The sequence below is a fragment of the Phyllobates terribilis genome, unplaced genomic scaffold (genome assembly GCF_046119375.1).
Source record: "Phyllobates terribilis strain yellow unplaced genomic scaffold, ASM4611937v1 Scaffold_1__5_contigs__length_1240528914, whole genome shotgun sequence".
Classification (NCBI taxonomy): Eukaryota; Metazoa; Chordata; class Amphibia; order Anura; family Dendrobatidae; genus Phyllobates; species Phyllobates terribilis.
In genome coordinates, this window is record NW_027362761.1 from 366,131,892 (window position 1) to 366,150,567 (window position 18,676).

At 41.1% G+C, this 18,676-nt stretch overlaps 1 protein-coding gene across 2 annotated transcripts in view; it reads right to left on the minus strand.

Annotated features, from left to right (window-relative positions):
- Positions 1-18,676, minus strand: part of HECTD4 (HECT domain E3 ubiquitin protein ligase 4) — a 214,682-nt gene that overhangs the window by 38,978 nt on the left and 157,028 nt on the right. For both annotated transcript variants that reach the window (XM_073676353.1, XM_073676352.1), the window contains exons 42-58: positions 13,283-13,447; positions 9,521-9,690; positions 9,161-9,276; positions 7,038-7,141; positions 6,796-6,957; positions 6,171-6,319; positions 5,782-5,861; positions 5,405-5,568; positions 4,995-5,232; positions 4,767-4,903; positions 4,371-4,497; positions 3,777-3,914; positions 3,373-3,509; positions 2,301-2,461; positions 1,382-1,563; positions 1,014-1,219; positions 752-882 (exon numbers count right to left, since the gene is read on the minus strand). In XM_073676353.1, coding sequence (XP_073532454.1) covers positions 752-882; positions 1,014-1,219; positions 1,382-1,563; positions 2,301-2,461; positions 3,373-3,509; positions 3,777-3,914; positions 4,371-4,497; positions 4,767-4,903; positions 4,995-5,232; positions 5,405-5,568; positions 5,782-5,861; positions 6,171-6,319; positions 6,796-6,957; positions 7,038-7,141; positions 9,161-9,276; positions 9,521-9,690; positions 13,283-13,447 — 2,567 coding nt within the window. The remainder of the gene's footprint in view (positions 1-751; positions 883-1,013; positions 1,220-1,381; positions 1,564-2,300; positions 2,462-3,372; positions 3,510-3,776; positions 3,915-4,370; positions 4,498-4,766; positions 4,904-4,994; positions 5,233-5,404; positions 5,569-5,781; positions 5,862-6,170; positions 6,320-6,795; positions 6,958-7,037; positions 7,142-9,160; positions 9,277-9,520; positions 9,691-13,282; positions 13,448-18,676) is intronic.

Genomic DNA, 18,676 nt, shown 5'->3' on the forward strand with positions numbered 1-18,676 from the left:
AGTGGTATTCTCAAATATAGCACACATTTTCTTATATTCAATTTGTACAATTCTAGCTGAAATGACAGCGACCTTTAATTTTCAATTCTAGTTTGACATCTGAACATGATGCTTTTGTCTTGAAGGACTATCCCCTTCTTTTTATAAATCAGATTATTTTTATTAAACATTTTTCAAATAATTATAACCACGGGGAACATCTCCCCAAATAGATCACGCACAAAAAACAGAAAAGATAACCCCCCCTCCCCTCCATTCTGAAATCCTGGAACCGTTTTTATTTAGGAAGATTAAAAGGAGTATGATTATTCCCTTCTTAATGGATGGATATTGTCAGTAAGCAATTTTGCAATTTACTGTTGATTGAAATTTGCAGACATTCTTAAGATATTAAAACTTTTGTTTACAGCTCGTAGCTTAGGAGACAGACCACTGCTGCTGTTTAGATTGTATGAACTGCGCTGAAGCTACCCAGGATTAGGAGGGCAACAGCGCGCTCCAGTGATCATAGCCAGCTTCAAAACAGTGCTTACAAGCTCAGCAAAAAAGAGCTGGTAAACACGGCACATGTTCTGCTGTCTAGCAGTGGTGGTTGGTCTCCAAGGTAATAAAGGTGTAAACAAAAGAAAAGGAATGTGATAATATCTCAAGAATGGTTAAAAATGTTAATAAGCAGTAACAAGCATTTAGCAGATTTATGAAGATGGGAATAACCCATTAAAAGGGCATTGTGGTTATTTAGGTCACTTACTCTTTGCGGAAACCAGACTGGCTTTCTTTACAAGACACCACAACAAATGCTGCTCCAGGAAAATTAACATCCATACTGACTTTGGATTCAGTGACTGGGAATTCTTCTGATGGAAATTGCTCTGGAGCATTCTGGAACAAAAAAAAAACTCCAATAAAAGAACTAGAAAACAAAGAAATTCTACAATTGCAAACCTTACCATAATGTAAGGTGTTCTGTGTCACTAGGCCTTTAAAATGATTAGAATAATTAGCCCACTGACCTGTAGGAAGGAACAGATCTGTTTGGTTAGGTCCAGAAGGCTGTCCTCTCCTTGATGTAAGGCTCTAGTGATGGCAACCCCAAGCCATTCTCTGATTGCTTGAGCATTGCCTTGGTAAAAGAAGTCTGTGGTTGAGCAGTTCTGAGAATGGATGCAATGTTGCAAAGACTGTGCAATGAGGATAGAGGAGGAGCTGATGGTGCCATCTATGTAGAGAACAGCAAAAGGTTTAAAAGAATAATAATAGTAAATGTGATGAGCTCAAAAAGGAAATTATTGAATTAAAAAAAGGAGAGAGAACATTCATTATCAAAATCTTATATGGTTGATATTCAATTTTCTATGGAAACAATGACGAATAAATTTACCAGTAAGGGGAGGTGTTAGAAGTTGATTTGACAGCAGCTGCAGATGCTCCAGTGTGATGTCCCGGATGGCAGGAATATGGAACAAGCGTGTAAACGTGTGTGGAGACTTTGGTGCAAAAATATTGAGAAGTGCAACACGGCAATAAAGCCTGGCAAGTGCAGATTCACATCTTAGTAGCTCCCTAAAATGAAGAAATATAAAGCACATTTCATGGAGCCATGTAACTGTGCTGTGTTCACTTGTCTGCAATCTTGTAAAATGTACAAATAAACATGAATATAGCGCATGCTCATCAATATCAATTTATTTGCCTACAACAAGCCGCATTCTGTAAAGAACATCCCCTCAGTCAATCAGTAGGTCCCAAGAAGCCGTCAAACCATTGTAGGACTAAAGGGATTTCCCCTTTCAAAGTTTTTTTAGTAATTTGTTGTGGTCATTTTAAAATGAATAAAAATCATGTTAATTGCCCTCCCCACCGCAGATCTGGTAATTATACATAGGCGGCAATGGTACACGACCGCCGGAGCCAATCACTGACACAGCGGCTCTCGACGTCTACATCAGCAGAGCTGCCGAGTCCAGTGATTGGATGCAGCGTTGATGACGTGATGTCACTGCTGCAGCATGTACAGAATCATAGGAGCAGTGTTAGAGAAGCAGCCCTGGATATGGTGAGGGCAAGTAACAAATGCATATATTCTTTTTAACACTCCCACAATAAATTACTTAAAAAATGAAAATGGAAAACCCCTTTAAATACAATACATCATACAATAAATGAAAAAGAAAGGACAAATCTGTAGATTATGTCTATGCTACATTATTATTATTTATTATTATAGCGCCATTTATTCTATGCCACTTTACATGTGAGCATTGATATGCGTTCAGTCCTGCTATAAACTGCTCACTTACCTGTGAATTTGGATGTTTGCGCTATCTAAAGTCACTAAACCATTGGTGGCCATTCTTCTGTATCCCACAGGTGGACGTTCCAACATGTCTATAGGATACCAGTACCTGACCAATACGCCTTCACTACGGAGATATGTCTCTACTTGCACCAATTCATTTACCTAAAAGCAAAAAAAAACACATATCCTGCTAGAAGATAGAACATCTGCAAGCGTGTGTGGGCTTTTAAAACATATTTTAGAGCACATAGCACAGTTCTAAATTGTTATTATAGGTAAATTTATGCATCCTAAATTTCATTTTAATAAGGTGCAAATGCATCTGAAAGGTCTATTTATAAGCTGGAGCTTTGCAAATGTATCAATCATTCATAAAGGACTGGTCTAAATACAAACAAAAGCTGCAATTGATGTTCTTAAAGGGAAGCTGTCCCTAGATTTTTGCTACCCATCTGAGATCCGCATAATGTAGGGTCAGAAACTCTGATGCAAGTGATGAATACTTACTACGCTCCTTGCTGCAATTTTGATAAAAATCAGTGTTCTCTCCTGCAGATCTAACAGTTCTCTAAATGCTGAGCTCTGTATGCATAAGCAGAAAGCGGCCAATCAGTGATGGGGTGGGGTTAAACAGGGCTCAAGAATATGGAGGACTACCTGGCAGCAGGTTTATTAGTCCTTCAGTGATAATCTCCTGCTGATAAAACAGTTATTTTAGAAAAACTACACTAAGCAGCCCAGTAAGTGACACATCGCGGGAATCAGGGTCTCTGTCTCTACATTATGATGCTCTCAGATTAGGTGGCAAATTCCCTTTAAACAATAAAATAATCCTAAAATAATATAAATGTAAGGGGCATGGAAGCATGCATTAGAATTTTAGTATTCTTCCCAATGTCAGCAGACATAACTTTTAAGATATTATACACCCCATGGAAACGGGGCATTAGATGAACTCATGGTTGCGTGCCATTAATTTAAACACCAAGAAATCCTGTAAGTGAAGGTTAAAATACACGAGCACTTCAATCACAGACACGTTACTACAACACCAGTACAACGCATCATCTCACCGAATCCACATCCAGAACCACTCCATGCAGGGAGAAGGTCTTGAGCATACCCCTAATGGCAAATTTTGGTAGAGCTGTTCCCACAGCAGTGCTGGCAACATTGTTGCTGTCTGGAGATCTAATGACCACAGTGAGTCCTAAAAAAAACACAGATAAAAAGTTTGTAAATTCAATGTGATCTGCCCAGAAGTACTGAGGCATCTTTACTGTGCTGATGTATCATACAGGGCAATGATCATGAGAAAACCACCATCAATAGCTGCCTAAACTATGGTATCTTCGTACCACAGAACTATTACTAAGAAGGCTATATTAAAAGAGTTGCACAATGGGGGTCAGTTTCTGTCATTTTAATGACAAAAGTCCTTTGTTTTTAGATTTAGATTTTTTTTTTTAGTATATACCTTTGCGAACTTTGTCAATAGTGAATTTATTTGCCTCATCCTTGATATCTTCAATGGTTGGAAGATATAGATCTCTAGGGATTCCACCATTCTCCTCATACAAAAACTCCACGGTCTGCCTTGCTATATCCACCATTCCTGTAAGAGAAAACAACATGATGATTATGGAAAGAAGAGCTCACAGATGAAGCGATACCTAATGGTAATATAACAAAGAAAATGTATTATTACTTGTGCTAATGCCTTGGTGGTGTAGGGAGTATCAGACTTAGGAACATAAGATTGAAGGAGACAGTGGCCACATTAATAAATGAAGATGTCAGGCCATTGCAATGAGTGGCCTCATCTATGTGCATTTTCAGTATGAAGTATTGCACCCTTACGTATAATAGATGTGCGAGAGTTTGTCTCAGTATTCTGCAGCTGTGCACCCTCCACCATATATCACAATCGTCTGTCCGCCCCCTGCTGGAAGCTCATCTTTTAACCTGCCCTTTTTTGTGAAATACAGTTTTATACAACAGTAATATAAGCAATTAACAAAAACAGGAATGCATCTTTTGTGCAAATAAATGGCAACCACAAGCTTCATACCAAGCTGCAAAGCTCCTTTAATCTGGTCCAGGCCTGATTTTCTCTCTGCCTCATTACGAAAACGTCTCCGAATGGTTGGAAATACTTTGGTCTCCCAGGCTTTCACCAGTAAGGCATAGTGATCCTCCTTTAAAACATAGGAATGAATAATAAATTTAGTATTAAAAAATATGCATACAAGTCACACAATGTAGAATGTAAAAAAATCCCTAAGACTTGAACATGTTCACATATAAACCTCATGTGCAAAAGGAGAAAATCATTATTCACATTTTCAACAACCAAATCTACTAAATATAGTATTGTATTTTTAGAACTGATGTTTCTTCTATTACATAAAGCCTTTTTCCCTCAATCATTAAAAAAAAAAGGATTTTTCTTTTTAAAATCTCTGACCCGTGGCATGTCATCATCATCGTCATCGTCACTTTCATCATCGGCAATAGGAGGGGGATGTGGATCAGGTCCAGATGTAATAAAGTTTTCATAGCTCAGCTCCACCTTATATCTGCAGGAAGCATCGCTGTCATATTCTGAAAGAAGGACATGTAGATGTATTCACGGGGAAGCATGGACTAGCAGAACCCAAACCAGAGAAGAGCGGCTCCTGAAAATAGTACTTACGTTGTAAAACTGTGGCTGCTGCAGCAATGCGGCATGGTGGGCCGTGATTTCCTGGGTCGGATGCTATGCTAGTTCCAGCATCGTTATCACTGTCCGACGCCATAGCAAATGGTAATGCTTCAAAATTTGCACTGATTTCTTCAGCAAGGTCAATGCATAAATCAGCAGCATTGCGATGAGCCTGACCCTCAGCAAAGGCAAACTGGCGTGATCCATAATTTGCCCGGATTTTTGTATTCTGTGAAAAATACAAAGATGTCCAAAATGATGACTTCCAAAATATCCCTATATTTTCTGGAAATACATCACTTTGTGATCGCGTACATTGGTGCTCATTTGTGTCGGAAATAGTTTATTACCTTACTTAATGGCATAGGTCTCCTTCTGAGGTTCTAGACAGAATAATTTACCTTTTTCTGAATATGTACAACTGGCCACATTCCTCCCGAAACATCTTCTAAGTAGGGTCCAAGCCTTTGGCCACAGTAAGTGAAGTAAACTCTGCCCTTTGACGGCTGGCCTGGAGGTGGTGGTGTGCCTTCTGTCCTCTCCCAACCAATACCAGCCACATCGCCTAAAACACAACCAAAACCTCATCAAATAATCTAAGCAAACTTAGGCCATTAGAAGACCCATCATCATCATGCAGAGTCTTAAGTAAATAGAAGTGGAGTAATACTAGCTGAAACGTTCGCCATAACCCAATCTTTCCTACTTTAGACAAACATCAACTGGAGCTTGAAGAAATCCAAGAAATGGGTATCAATCATATAAACAAAGTCCATACCAGGTGACAGCGCTACATCTAACCGGACACTCTTCCACTGCAAAAGGCTGGAACCATTGTAATGAACAGCTCGCCCATTGCTAAAAAAGAAGAAGGAAAAGTGGTAAGGTTTTTAAAAGTAGAACTAAATAAAAAGGCCCACATCTCGGGAACTCTATGGCGGATTTAAAAAAGCTAAATAAAAAATAAACAAAAAAAGAATACTCAGAGAAACAGCAGGAATAAAATAAAAACAAAAACTGCCCACTTTTGACAGGTCCTCTTTAAGCAGATAGTGTTGAATATAGTCCAGAAGGTAACATCTTTGCAGAACACAAGATGCATTTTTAAGCTTAGGTCACTTCCCAGAGTGCCAGGTAAATTGGTCTATACAAAATCTAAACACTTACTTGTGAAATAAACATGTACCCACAGGGTTAGTCCATGCTCCATCCCGCTTTTCGGCCTCGGTCGCAAATCCAAATGAGACAATTGGACCAGTGTCATCATCTATGTCTCCATAAGAAACAACTTCGATCTCCCAATAAAAAGATGGAGCCTAGTAAAACAAAAAGATGTAACCCTAGGTCACCGTCATCATGTAGCATGCTTTGTATTATTTAGCTTTTTTAAAAGATAGTGAACAATAAAAAACTATTTGGTGGTAAATAATTTTATAACAAATGTATTGTAGGGAGTGATATTTTTTGGCTAGCCAGGGAAGCAGATGTCCCCTCTTCAGTCAAAGTAACAAATAGAACCTGCCTGATGGAGCTTCTGTGCTCCAAAAGCTTGCAAAAATAATCTTTATGGTTCGTCAATAAAGGGATCACTCCAAGAATATCTTTCTCCTTCCTGATATAAAAGTATTTAAATAGATTTTAAAATACAGAAATGCGGTAAAGAGTAATAAATAATATTAACCAATTATTACTATGGTTTCAATTGAAACAATAAAATCGTTTATACAATTATATTGTTGGTTCGGTAAAACAAAAACATGGCGCCCACTAACACTTTTCACAAAGTCCTTACTTGTATAGGTACAGGTGAAGTTGCATAGATAAAGGTACCCCGTGGTAATCCTCCTCCTGCACTTGGGTCAGCCAGAAAAGTTACAGCTGTCAGATGTGATGAAAACATGCAGGCTCGCACCGGTGGGAACACTCGTGATGGGCACCATGTAATCTCTTTCGGCTGTTCAGAAAACACATGGAATTACCAAGCAATATTTACTTTATGTAACCATTAAATAAAAATTAATAAGAAATCCCTACCTGTCTACGCTCGGTCTGAAGCGGTGGTGGCGGTGGTCGAGCACAATCCCGATACAGCATCCTCAATCTTTCACATTGCACTTCCACCACAGACAAACGTTCACCTGAAATTTACAAAACCATAGTGTACTGTATGGTTTCTAGAAGGTCATAAAAGATCTTGGAGAACATATTTTGTTCTTCTATTGTGCACGTTTTAAAAGGGAAACAAGCCCACTACGGATAGTGACACAAATCACTGGCAGGGCTCAGTCGCTCTGCTATGCCAGGCAGACTTCAAATGATCACCAGATCTAAAAGAAGCATCGATATTACCAAAACTTCTATCCAACTCATAATGCTCGCTGAGAGCTATGCAACAAAGTAGTGGTGATAAGCTGGTCTTGTCTGCTATGCGGGGTCCCCGGATGTGCCTCACAGCCAGGGGACTTACTAGATTGCAGGAGATTTAAACTCATGACGTAAATAATAATAATTTTTATTTTTATAGCGCCAACAGATTCCGCAGCACTTTACAAATTTTAGGGGGGACTTATACAGACAATACAGAATAAGCATATCTCATATCGAAAGGAGTGAGGGCCCTGCTCGCAAGCTTACAGTCTATGAGGAAATGGGGGAGACACAAAAGGTAAAAAGTACATATATTGTATAATGCAGCCTTGATATACTAAATAGGATAAATAATAATACATGGACTGGTCGCCAGCCAGTATGTGTACAGTCCTGACCGAGGCTATTAAGTGCATGGTTGGTATGAACCTGAAATTGAAGAAGATTTTAATATGGGGGAAAACTGGGACGGACAGATAGTGTGTGGAGGCGATTTTTAGGGTCCGCTTGAAACTGTGGGTATTGGGAATTAATAGAATTGTCCTGGGTAGTGCATTCCAAAGAATTGGCGCAGCACTCGAGAAATCTTGGAGACGGGAGTGGGAAGTTCGGATTATGGAGGATTTTAGTTTTAAGTCATTGGCAGAATGGAGGGCACGTGTAGGGTGGTAGACTGAGACAAGAGAGGAGATGTAGGCGGGTACTGAAGCATGAAGCGCTTTGTGGGTAAGAGTGATAAGTTTAAATTGAACTCTATATTGGATGGGTAACCAATGCAATGACTGGCACAGGGAAGAGGCATTGGTGTAGCGGTTGGCGAGGAATATGATCCTGGCTGCTGCGTTAAGGACGGATTGGAGAGAGGAGAGTTTAGTAAGAGGGAGCCCGATAAGTAGAGAGTTGCAGTAGTCCAGACGAGAATGAATAAGAGCTACAGTAAGAGTTTTTGCCGAGTCAAAGGTGAGAAAAGTCCTGATTCTTGAGATGTTTTTGAGGTGTAGATGACATGAACGAGCGAGTGATTTGATGTGAGGAGTGAAGGAAAGATCTGAATCAAAAATGACCCCAAGACAGCGGGCTTGTTGCTGGGGAGTAATGGTTGAGCCACAAATGGAAATGGCAATATCGGGCACAGATAGGTTAAGTGAGGGAGGAAATACGAGTAGTTCAGTTTTTGACAGATTCAGTTTTAGACAGAGGGAGGACATAATGTTAGACACAGCAGAAAAACAATCACTGGTCTTTTGTAGTAATGAGGGGTGATGTCCAGAGCAGAGGTGTATAATTGGGTGTCATCAGCATAGAGATGGTACTGAAAACCAAATCTGCTGATTGTTTGTCCAATGGGATTGGTGTATAAGGAGAAAAGAAGGGGGCCTAGGACTGATCCTTGAGGACGCAAATTTACAATGGCCCATGAGTAAAGTCCACGACCACGCTCCATAAATTTATGGAGCTTGGTTGTTATCAGGTTCGATAATGTATTGACGAGGTTGTCTCACAAAGGACATTTATCACCAATTTCCAGGTTAGGTTTACAAGGTGTGATCTCTACAGCCCCACTAATCACTAGAGCAGAGGCCCTAAAGTTCCAGTTTCTCTTCACTGCACGACTGATCGCACATTCGCTCAGCTGTGTTCATCAGCCCCAAACACTTTGATTGATGTCCGAGTGTCCCAACTGGGGCCTATAGATCGGAGCAGTCTTCATAAGACAAGCCAAGATGAAACATTAAGTGATAAGTGCTCTATTCTGAGAATTTTAGTCTTGTGCAATGTTGCATACTTACCAGGGCTACAATCCTGGGCCACTAAATTTAGCACTTCTACAGCGGCAGGGCATTGCTGTATGAATTCTTCACAAAATGAACTGTCATCTAACAGCTGAGCCATGACCAGGCAAGCCCTAAGCAGGAAAAACAAGAAATAACCACAATGGTCAAGTGAGAGCTATAGTAATAATTAAAAGTATAAAACCACTCAGGTCATAACCCTGCAAGACACTTATTGTTTTATAGTGCATTAAAATAGAATACAGTATTGCAATAATTTAGCGGTAGATGAAAAAAAAAGAAAAAAAAAACACATAAAAAGTCAGCATATAAAATAGGTAGACTATATAAGTGTACAACTGCAGCACAGATTCTTACCTTGTCCTGATCTCTGCTAGAAGGCGAACCACAGCCATAACGGGAGTTGAGGCATCTCCTGTTGCAGGAAGTGAGGTGTGAATAGACAGGCATCCTTCCTGGGGGAGTAACATGGACTGGACTGCCTGCACTACCTTCTCAGTAATGGACAGTTTATGAAGAGGCAATGCCTGATGGGGATGGATATTGGTGCGGCAAAAAGTTAAATTCAAGCAGTTAGTTTCTAAGAAATGAGGGATGTCATTAACTGGAGTCATTTCTGATTAAATCTCCACTATAAAATAAGAATCTTACATGTTGGTATCAATAAAAAGGTGTACTGTCATGTGCTAGGCTGGAAGAGGCATCGCCAGAAATGCCGAGAAAGCAGACATGACAGCTCATCACCATTTTATGGGAAAATGAGTTGCATCATTCTTGCCTGAATAAACAGTGGTAGTTCTCCGCCACGACTGAGAAAAGCTTAAAGGGATATTCCCATCTCCAACATCATATCCCAATATGTAGTAGGTGTAATAATAATAATATTAGCAAATACCTACAATTAGAAATGTAGTATAGTATTTTTGATTCGCTATCTCTTTCCTCATGTGCAGGCATTGCAGGACCTTAGGTATCCATGGTTACGTCCACTGATAAAGTGACAGTTAGCTAGCTGCTAGTGGTCGTAACCGTGGATACATAAGGACCTGTATTGCATGCACATGAGGTAAGTGGCATAGCGAATCAAAAATACTATACTACATCTCTAATTGGAGGTATTTGCTAATATTATTATTACAACTACTACATATTGGGATAGGATCTTGAAGATGGGAATACCCCTTTAATTTAACTTTAATTTAAAAGGAATGTTTCATCAGAAAAAAAAAAATTATTTCAGATTTGTATATTAAACAAATGTTTTAAGACTATCACTAGTAGTTTTCTATTTGCCGCCATCTATATTTATAAAAAAAAAAAAAAATATATAAAATCTTGCAGTTTTCACACTGAGCCTCAATCGACAGTGTTTCTCGGAGAATAAGATCTTCCTAGCATGATTTTACAGGATTTTTGGAGTATGCTTGAAATAAAAGCCAAAAATAAGCCTTTGTTACAGTCCGGGCCAGCATTTGGGGGATGAAAGGGAGGCATACTGTGTAACTGCCCAGGGACCCCACTCTAGTAGCGGGCCCCGACATTTCTACTCTGAGGTTCAGACTGCTTCAGGACCTTTGGTGACATCACGGTCATGTGACCATGATGCCACCAAAGGTCCTTTAATTGTGGTATTCTAGAGGAGCTGAAGAGAAGACAGGTTGGTGTGTACCATATGTGCAGTGTGTGTATATACACGTGTATGTATGTGTAGTGTTTGTATATACACGTGCAGTGTGTGTGAGTTTGTGTATATACATGTATGTGTGTAGTGTGTGTGTTAACATGATTATATTTGAATAAATGTTTTTTTTGTTAAAGAATAAATGTGGATTGTAGTTCATGGATAAAAAATAAGACATTTCCTGAAAATAAACCCTAACCCATCTTTCGAACCAAAAAACAATACAAGACCTTGTCTTTTTTTTCGGGGAAACAAGTTAATGCTTTCTATAGCCATCTCATTATCATCAAAGACATGATTACAATGACAGGTAGCAACTCTTTTATAAAGCTACAGTCAAACACCACAAGATCCACCATGAATAGTAGGTAATGGTCCCAGATAACCATTATGCTAAACTGTATAACTTTTGCACAGGTTACAGAGCTTGCCCACAAAACTATCCCACAGAACTCAATTAGTCATCAATAGGTTCCTATGGGTTTTCTGGCAGCTATAAATCAGAATTGGAATACAGAGACAAAATGGAACCCCTCAAATTCATGTACATAAAAAATAATTAAAATTACATCTGCAATAAAAAAAATACAAGAAAAAAAAAAGATCAGAATGTGTCAGGATATAATAATGTGTCAGGATCTGGTTATAATTACTATAGAAAAAAAAACCCATTGATGATGCATTCCCTTTAAGTCAATATTTTAAAAGGAAATTCATGCTGCTTGAACCATGGGCAGCATGAATCAGACACTAACTGTGTATGTGTCTTCTCTTTAGAGAAGATATACTTTGAAAAGCTGGCCGTGGACTATGCGTCTTGGATGACTAGTCAGAAGTTGGTGCTTGGTGGTTTCTCCCTGTCCTGCTCCACTAGACAGATAGCTCTCTTTCTATGTATGTGTATGTAGATCTGACAGTCATGGGGAGCAGGGCAGGGAAAAGCAGACCTCTGACTAACCATCTAACACAAATTGCTCATGGCTGGCTTCTTTAATTATGTATTCTCTAAGGTAGGGCAGCCTTTCAGAGTAAAACGTACACAAGTGTAATAACGCAGTCAGGGTCTGCTACTTGCTGCTCTTCGTTTGGGCAGCTTGAATCTCCGGTCAGGTTCCCTTTATTCATTATGGGACCTTGTGGACTTTACTGGCAAACAGAGCAATTAGAATCAAGCACCCAACATATACTCCGTTTATTCAGGCAAATTTGAGACATCTTATTTTTCAGTCAAAGTATTATTCAACTAATAAAATGTCTGGTACAACAACAAGCATTCACCTAGAAAGGCCTATAGGAATAGCTGAATATTTACAGTACACAGCAGTATATTATAGTATAGTGGTGGACAGATGGTGCAGAAATCTGTCGCATGAAAGCCTCACCCATAATTACTCAGGTGACATATCCAAAAAACAGCCCTGGTTGTACCCAAACAATACTATGTTCTGAGATTTCTGGCTAAAAAAATCTTCTAAATTGTAGAGTTATAAGATCGACAAAGATCACAGTTGCCATCTATAGTGGCGTTTGTGGTGGTGACCATCAAATTATGAAATATTTGGGCCTGTAATGTAGTTATCTAAAAGCTCTACACAAGTTGCCTCTATGATACACCATGCTGGTCTCCTCCATAGTTCTGCGAGGCTCAGATCACAACCGTAGGGTTCTTTTGGACCGAAATCATCAATGACTGCTCTCTTCTATCTCAGTTATCTGCTATGGGGTTGGGGTGGTATTGAGAGACAGAAGCCACATAGTGCGTAAAATATACATCATCTAATATAGAAGTAATAATTGCCTATAGTTTGTGCCCCTATAATAAACAATGCAGATCTATACATACAAAGCCTAAAAGCATTACATATTCAAACATTATTAAATAAAGTACTTAACAAGAGCAACCAGAATAAATATACAAAAACAAACTAGGTTTACACATACACAAAATCTATATTTGGCCTGAACTGGCTGTTCGTGTCTACAATATTAAATAAACATTTTTAATGATATATTCAATTTATTAATTTGAATTCTTTAATGTTAAAAAAAGAAAAATGAAATACTATTCCATCTATAGTTTTGTGGTCTGATAGATCACTACATTCATGGCATACCACAGTGGTAATTCAGCAGGGAAATCTTAATCAGATTAAATAGCCATGTAGTCATATCAATTTAGATTTGAGCAGGTTTTAGGAGGCCAAAATATGTTACCTTTATTAATCCAATCAAATAAGGAAAATACAAGACACCAAATATCTGAAAAAACCCACCACCGATCAAGACAGGATTTTCCCTTTTTTATGACCATTTTAGGTGGTTATCTCAAAGAGGTTTCACTGTACTAGGCTGGCTACAGTAAAAAGCCGAGAAGTACAGTCTCTTACACACGTGGCTATTAGCTTTATACATATATTTGACAGAATAGAAATTCTTACCTCAGAGCGCGGGACAGAGAGTCTAAACAACGGGATAGTCAGTGTATCAGATGCTTTGGATGATTTTCTAAAATCTAGGGGTGGAAATTTCACAGTTGCAATACCTTCTTGTTCATTAATAGATACAACCACTCCAACACTCCCAGATACACCTTTACCAAGTACCTAGTGGAACAAGGAGATGATACAGGTCTGATCACTTGATACATGGCAAAACTACAGTAGACATTAAAGGGAGTCTATCAGTAGGATAGGCCCTCCTAAGTCGTCTATATGGGAATGTAGGTCATAGGAAGCTGAATAACATGATACCTTAATATCTGCAATCTGATGTCTTATTCCAGAGAAATCCACATTTTTTTTTCTAATATGTGCTGTTAAGCTTATTTTAAGTGAAAGAAGGTGTTACCAGTGAGAGACATGTAATGACTGACATGTAGATCAGGAGAGCAGACTGTCAAACAGGTAACGCCTCCTTTCATTTATAATTATCTCTGAAGGCAGATCCTTGGGGAGATAAGTATACAGCGCATAATTCTTTTGCATAGTAGGATTAAGATTTCTCTGAATTAAGACATTGGATTACAGATATCCATGTATAGCTTTATTCAGCTTTCGATTACCTGCATAGTCATATAGACAGCTTAGTTGGGTTGATTCTATTGACATATTCCCTTTAATACTAAATACATGTTAAAGGGGCTTTCCACCTTTGGAGGAAATTTTCAGCAAGCCTTGCTGCTTGGCAAATCTTAGTGGAGTGTAATGTATACACAGTTAGGATGCGGCTCAGCTTGCTGTTTCCAGCAGTTGTAAAGTGACGGTAAATATATGATTTACATAGTTGCAGTCACGTGTCGACTAAAATCTGCTCCTTTTCTCAAAAGAACATTGAGATAAACCATTGAGACTCTCGTTAGCTGTACGACTATACAAATCTCACACTTGTGGTCGCTTGATAACCCCTGGAACTGGTAAACAGACCTGAATCCTACAGGTGCATCTCACTAAATTAGATCATCATCAAAAAGTTAATTTATTTCAGTTCTTCAATGCAAAAAGTGAAACTCATATATTATATAGAGTCATTACATACAGAGTGATCTATTTCAAGTGTTTATTTCTGTTAATGTTGATGATTATGGCTTACAGCTAATGAAAACACAAAAGTCATTATCTCAGTAAATTAAAATAATTAACAAAAAGCCGCTGCAAAGCGGTTAAAAAGGTTGCTTAGTCTGTTTCAGTAGGCTCCACAATCATGGGGAAGACTGCTGACTTGACAGATGTCCCAGAGTTCCAATTTTCATTTGGAAATCAAGGTCCCAGAGTCTGGAGGAAGAGTGGAGAGGCACACAATCCAAGCTGCTTGAGGTCTAGTATGAAGTTTCCACAATCAGTGATGGTGGGGAGCCATGTCATCTGCTGGTGTAGGTCCACTGTGTTTTAGCAAGACCAAAGTCAGCGCAGCCTTCTACCAGGAAATTTTAGAGCACTTCATGCTTCCCTCTGCTGACAAGCTTTTTGGAGATGGAAATTTCATTCTCCAGCAGGGCCTGGCACCTGTCCACACTGCCAAAAGTACCAATACCTGGTTTAAAAACAACAGTATCACTGTGCTTGATTGGCCAGCAAACTCATCTGACCTTAACCCCATAGAGAATCTATGGGGTATTGTCAAGAGGAAGATGAGAGACACCAGACCCAACAATGCAGACGAGCTGAAGGCTGCTATCAAAGCAACCTGGGCTTCCATAACACCTCAGCAGTGCCACAGGCTGATCGCCTCCATGCCACGCCGCATTGATGCAGTAATTAATGCAAAAGGAGCCCCGACCAAGTATTGAGTGCATTTACTGAACATACATTTCAGGAGGACAAAGTTTCGGATTTTAAAAACGTTTTTCAAGCTGTTTTTATAAAGTATTCTAATTTACTGAGATAATGACTTTTGTGTTTTCATTGGCTGTAAGCCATAATCATCAACATTAACAGAAAAGGAGATTTTTGTGTACTCACCGTAAAATCTCTTTCTCTTAGCCTCTAATTGGGGGACACAGGACCATGGGTTATGCTGCTGTCCACTAGGAGGCGACACTATGCTTAATCTGAAAAAGATTAACATTGGCTCCTCCCATGCAGTATACACCCCTGGACGGCGTCAGCCATCTTCAGTTTTGTGCAAAAGCAGTGGGAGAAACGTAACATAGATATCATAGTCATACCTATAAAAAGGCAACTATAGATAAATAATATAGTTATGCCTATAAAAAAGGTAACTATATAAGAACTCAAAGGAAAACCAATATGAGAACTCAACTTTAACGGCCCTGAAGGGCAGCAGGGTGGGTGCTGTGTCCCCCAATTAGAGGCTAAGAGAAAGAGATTTTACGGTGAGTACATAAAAATCTCCTTTACTCTGTCGCCTCATTGGGGGACACAGGACCATGGGACGTCCCAAAGCAGTCCCTGGGTGGGAAGCAATGGACGAATATCATGTGGGCGGTTCCCTAGGATTGGGATACCGCCGCTTGTAGCACGCGTCCGCCCAGGCTCGCGTCTGCTGAGGACTGGGTATGAACGCTGTAGTGCTTGGTAAATATGTGTAGGCTGGTCCAGGTGGCTGCCTTACACACTTGTTGTGCCAAGGCCTGGTGGCGAGTGGCCCAGGAGGCCCCTACCGTACGTGTAGAATGGGCCTTAATACCTGCTGGAAGGGGAGAATTTTTGAGGCGGGAAGCCTCTTGTATGGTGGACTTAAACCACCTGGCGAGGGTAGCCTTAGAGGCTGGAAGACCCTTGCGACCACCTTCCAAAAGGAGGAAAAGAGAGTCCGATTTTCTGAAGGGCGCAGTCCTAGACACATAGATACGCAGTGCCCTAACGAGGTCAAGCATATGCAAAGCCTTTTCCACTCTATGAACCGGAGCCGGACAGAGGGATGGTAATGAAATCTCTTTGTTGAGATGGAAGCCTGAGACAACCTTTGGGAGAAAGGATGGAAGCGTACGAAGGACTACCTTATCCTGGAGAAAATTTAGGAACGGTTGTCTGCGGGAGAGTGTCGTGAGCTCAGACACTCTTCGTAGTGACGAGATCGCCACAGGGAAAAACCACCTTCTGAGATAGAAGACGGAGTGGAGTTTCCTTAAGTGGTTCAAAGGGTGCTTCCTGTAGTATTGTGAGCACCAGGTTAAGGTCCCACGTTTCTAGTGGTCGATTGTAGGGTGGAATCAAACATGAAACCCCCTGAAGAAAAAGCTCTGACTTGCGATCTGTGTGCAATGCTTTTCTGAAAAAGTACAGACCGAGCTGATACTTGGCTTTTAGGGGAGGACAGAGATAGTTTGGCTTCCAGGCCGGATTGAAAAAAAGCCGAGTACCCTAGGAAAGGAATAGGGTAGTGGGGCTTGGTTACAAGATTCGCACCAGGTAAAGAAGGCTTTCCAGGTACGGTAGTAAATCCTGGCAGAGTTTGGTTTTCTTGCTCTGAACGTGGTTGTAATGACGTCTGGCGAAAAACCTGCTTGTGTTAACACCCAGGTTTCAATGGCCGCGCCGTCAAACTGAGGGCTTCAAAGTTCTGATGGTAGAACGGACCTTGTGACAGAAGATCCGGGCGGTCGGGAAGACGCCAGGGAGCGTCTGCAATGAGCCGTACTATGTCGGCGTACCATGTACGCCTGGGTCAGTCCGGAGCGATTAGGATGGTTGGAACTCCTTCCTGTTTGATCTTTCTCACCACTTGGAAATCAGAGGGAGAGGCGGAAAAAAATACAGAAGTTGGAACTTGGCCTAATCCTGAACCAGGGCGTCCGCCGCCAGAGTTCGCTGATCGTGTGATCTAGCCATGAAGTTGGCGACTTTGGCATTGAGGTGAGATGCCATTAGGTCCACATCCGAAGTGCCCCAACGATGGCAGATCTGCTGGAGGACTTCGGGGTGGAGAGCCCATTCTCCCGAGTGTATTTCTTGTCGGCTGAGGAGGTCTGCTTCCCAGTTGTCTACACCCGGAATGTGGACTGCAGAGATAACCGAGTCCGTTGTCTCTGCCCAGTGGATAATGTGTGTCACTTCTCACATTGCTTGAGCGCTGCGGGTCCCCCCTTGGTGACTGACGTATGCCACGGCCGTGGCATTGTCCGACTGGACTCTGACGTGGGAAGCTGCCAGTAAGTGCTGGAATGCTCTCAGCGCCAGGAGGATGGCCCGAATTTCCAGAATGTTGGTGGGCAAGGTTGCTTCCGCTGGAGACCATTTGCCCTGTGCTCTGTGGTGTAGATATACTGCACCACAACCCGTCAGGCTTGCGTCGGTGGTCAGGATCTTCCATTGACCTGGGAGAAAAGATTTTCCTTTTGTCAGAGAGGACCGGTTGAACCACCAATGAAGGGACTTCTCGGCTGACGACTTCCGTTGTAATCTCCTGTCGAGGGAAGAAGGATTCCTGTCGCAAGACCTGAGAATGTCTAATTGGAGAGGTCTGAGGTGAAGCTGAGCAAATGGAACTGCTTCTATTGACGCCACCATCCTGCCAAGGACTCTCATAGCGAATCGGAGAGATCGGGAGGATTGAATAGCATTCCTGGAATGTCAAGGATTGGGTTGGTGTTGGTGACGGCTTTGCAAGTTGACTAACCAACCTAGGCGGTTCAGAGTGACGATCGTGATTGAGACGCTGAACTCGCAGTCCCTGAAGGTGGGAGCCTTGACGAGGAGATCGTCTAGGTATGGGATGACTACTATATCTCTGGAGTGTAAGACCTGCATGGTGGTTGCCATGACTTTGGTGAACACTCTGGGAGCTGTGGCGAGCCCGAACTGGAGAGCCACGAACTGGTAGTGGTTCTGATTGATTGCGAACCTGAGGAATGTCTTGATGGGCAGGTGCAATTGTATGTGTAATTAAGCATCCTGAATGTCTAGGGATGCGAGATATTCTCCTTTTTCCATGGATGCTATGATAGAGCGAGGCGATTCCATTCGAAAATGACGTACTCTTACATACTTGTGGATGTTTGAGATCTAGAACGGGCCTTGCTCCGCCTCCTTTCTTGGGGACTACAAAAAGATTGGAGTAGGACCCGTGAAAGCGCTCGGCTGTTGGGACAGGCATTATGACTTGCGCTTGAAGTAGCGAGAAGACCTTCTGGTGAGAAGCCTGGGCTTTTTCTAGCGGCTTTGGGGGCACAGAAATGATGAATCTGTTTGGAGGGAGTTCTATTTTGTATCCTGAAGATACTAGCTCCCTGACCCGCCAGTCTTTTGTAACAGGCAGCCAGACTTGGCAAAATAGCGAAAGTCGGCCGCCTACTGGTGGGGACTCCTTTAGAGACCGTGAGCGTTTGATTGGCCTGTCTTTGACCGCCATGTCTTGTCCGACTTTTGGGTCGA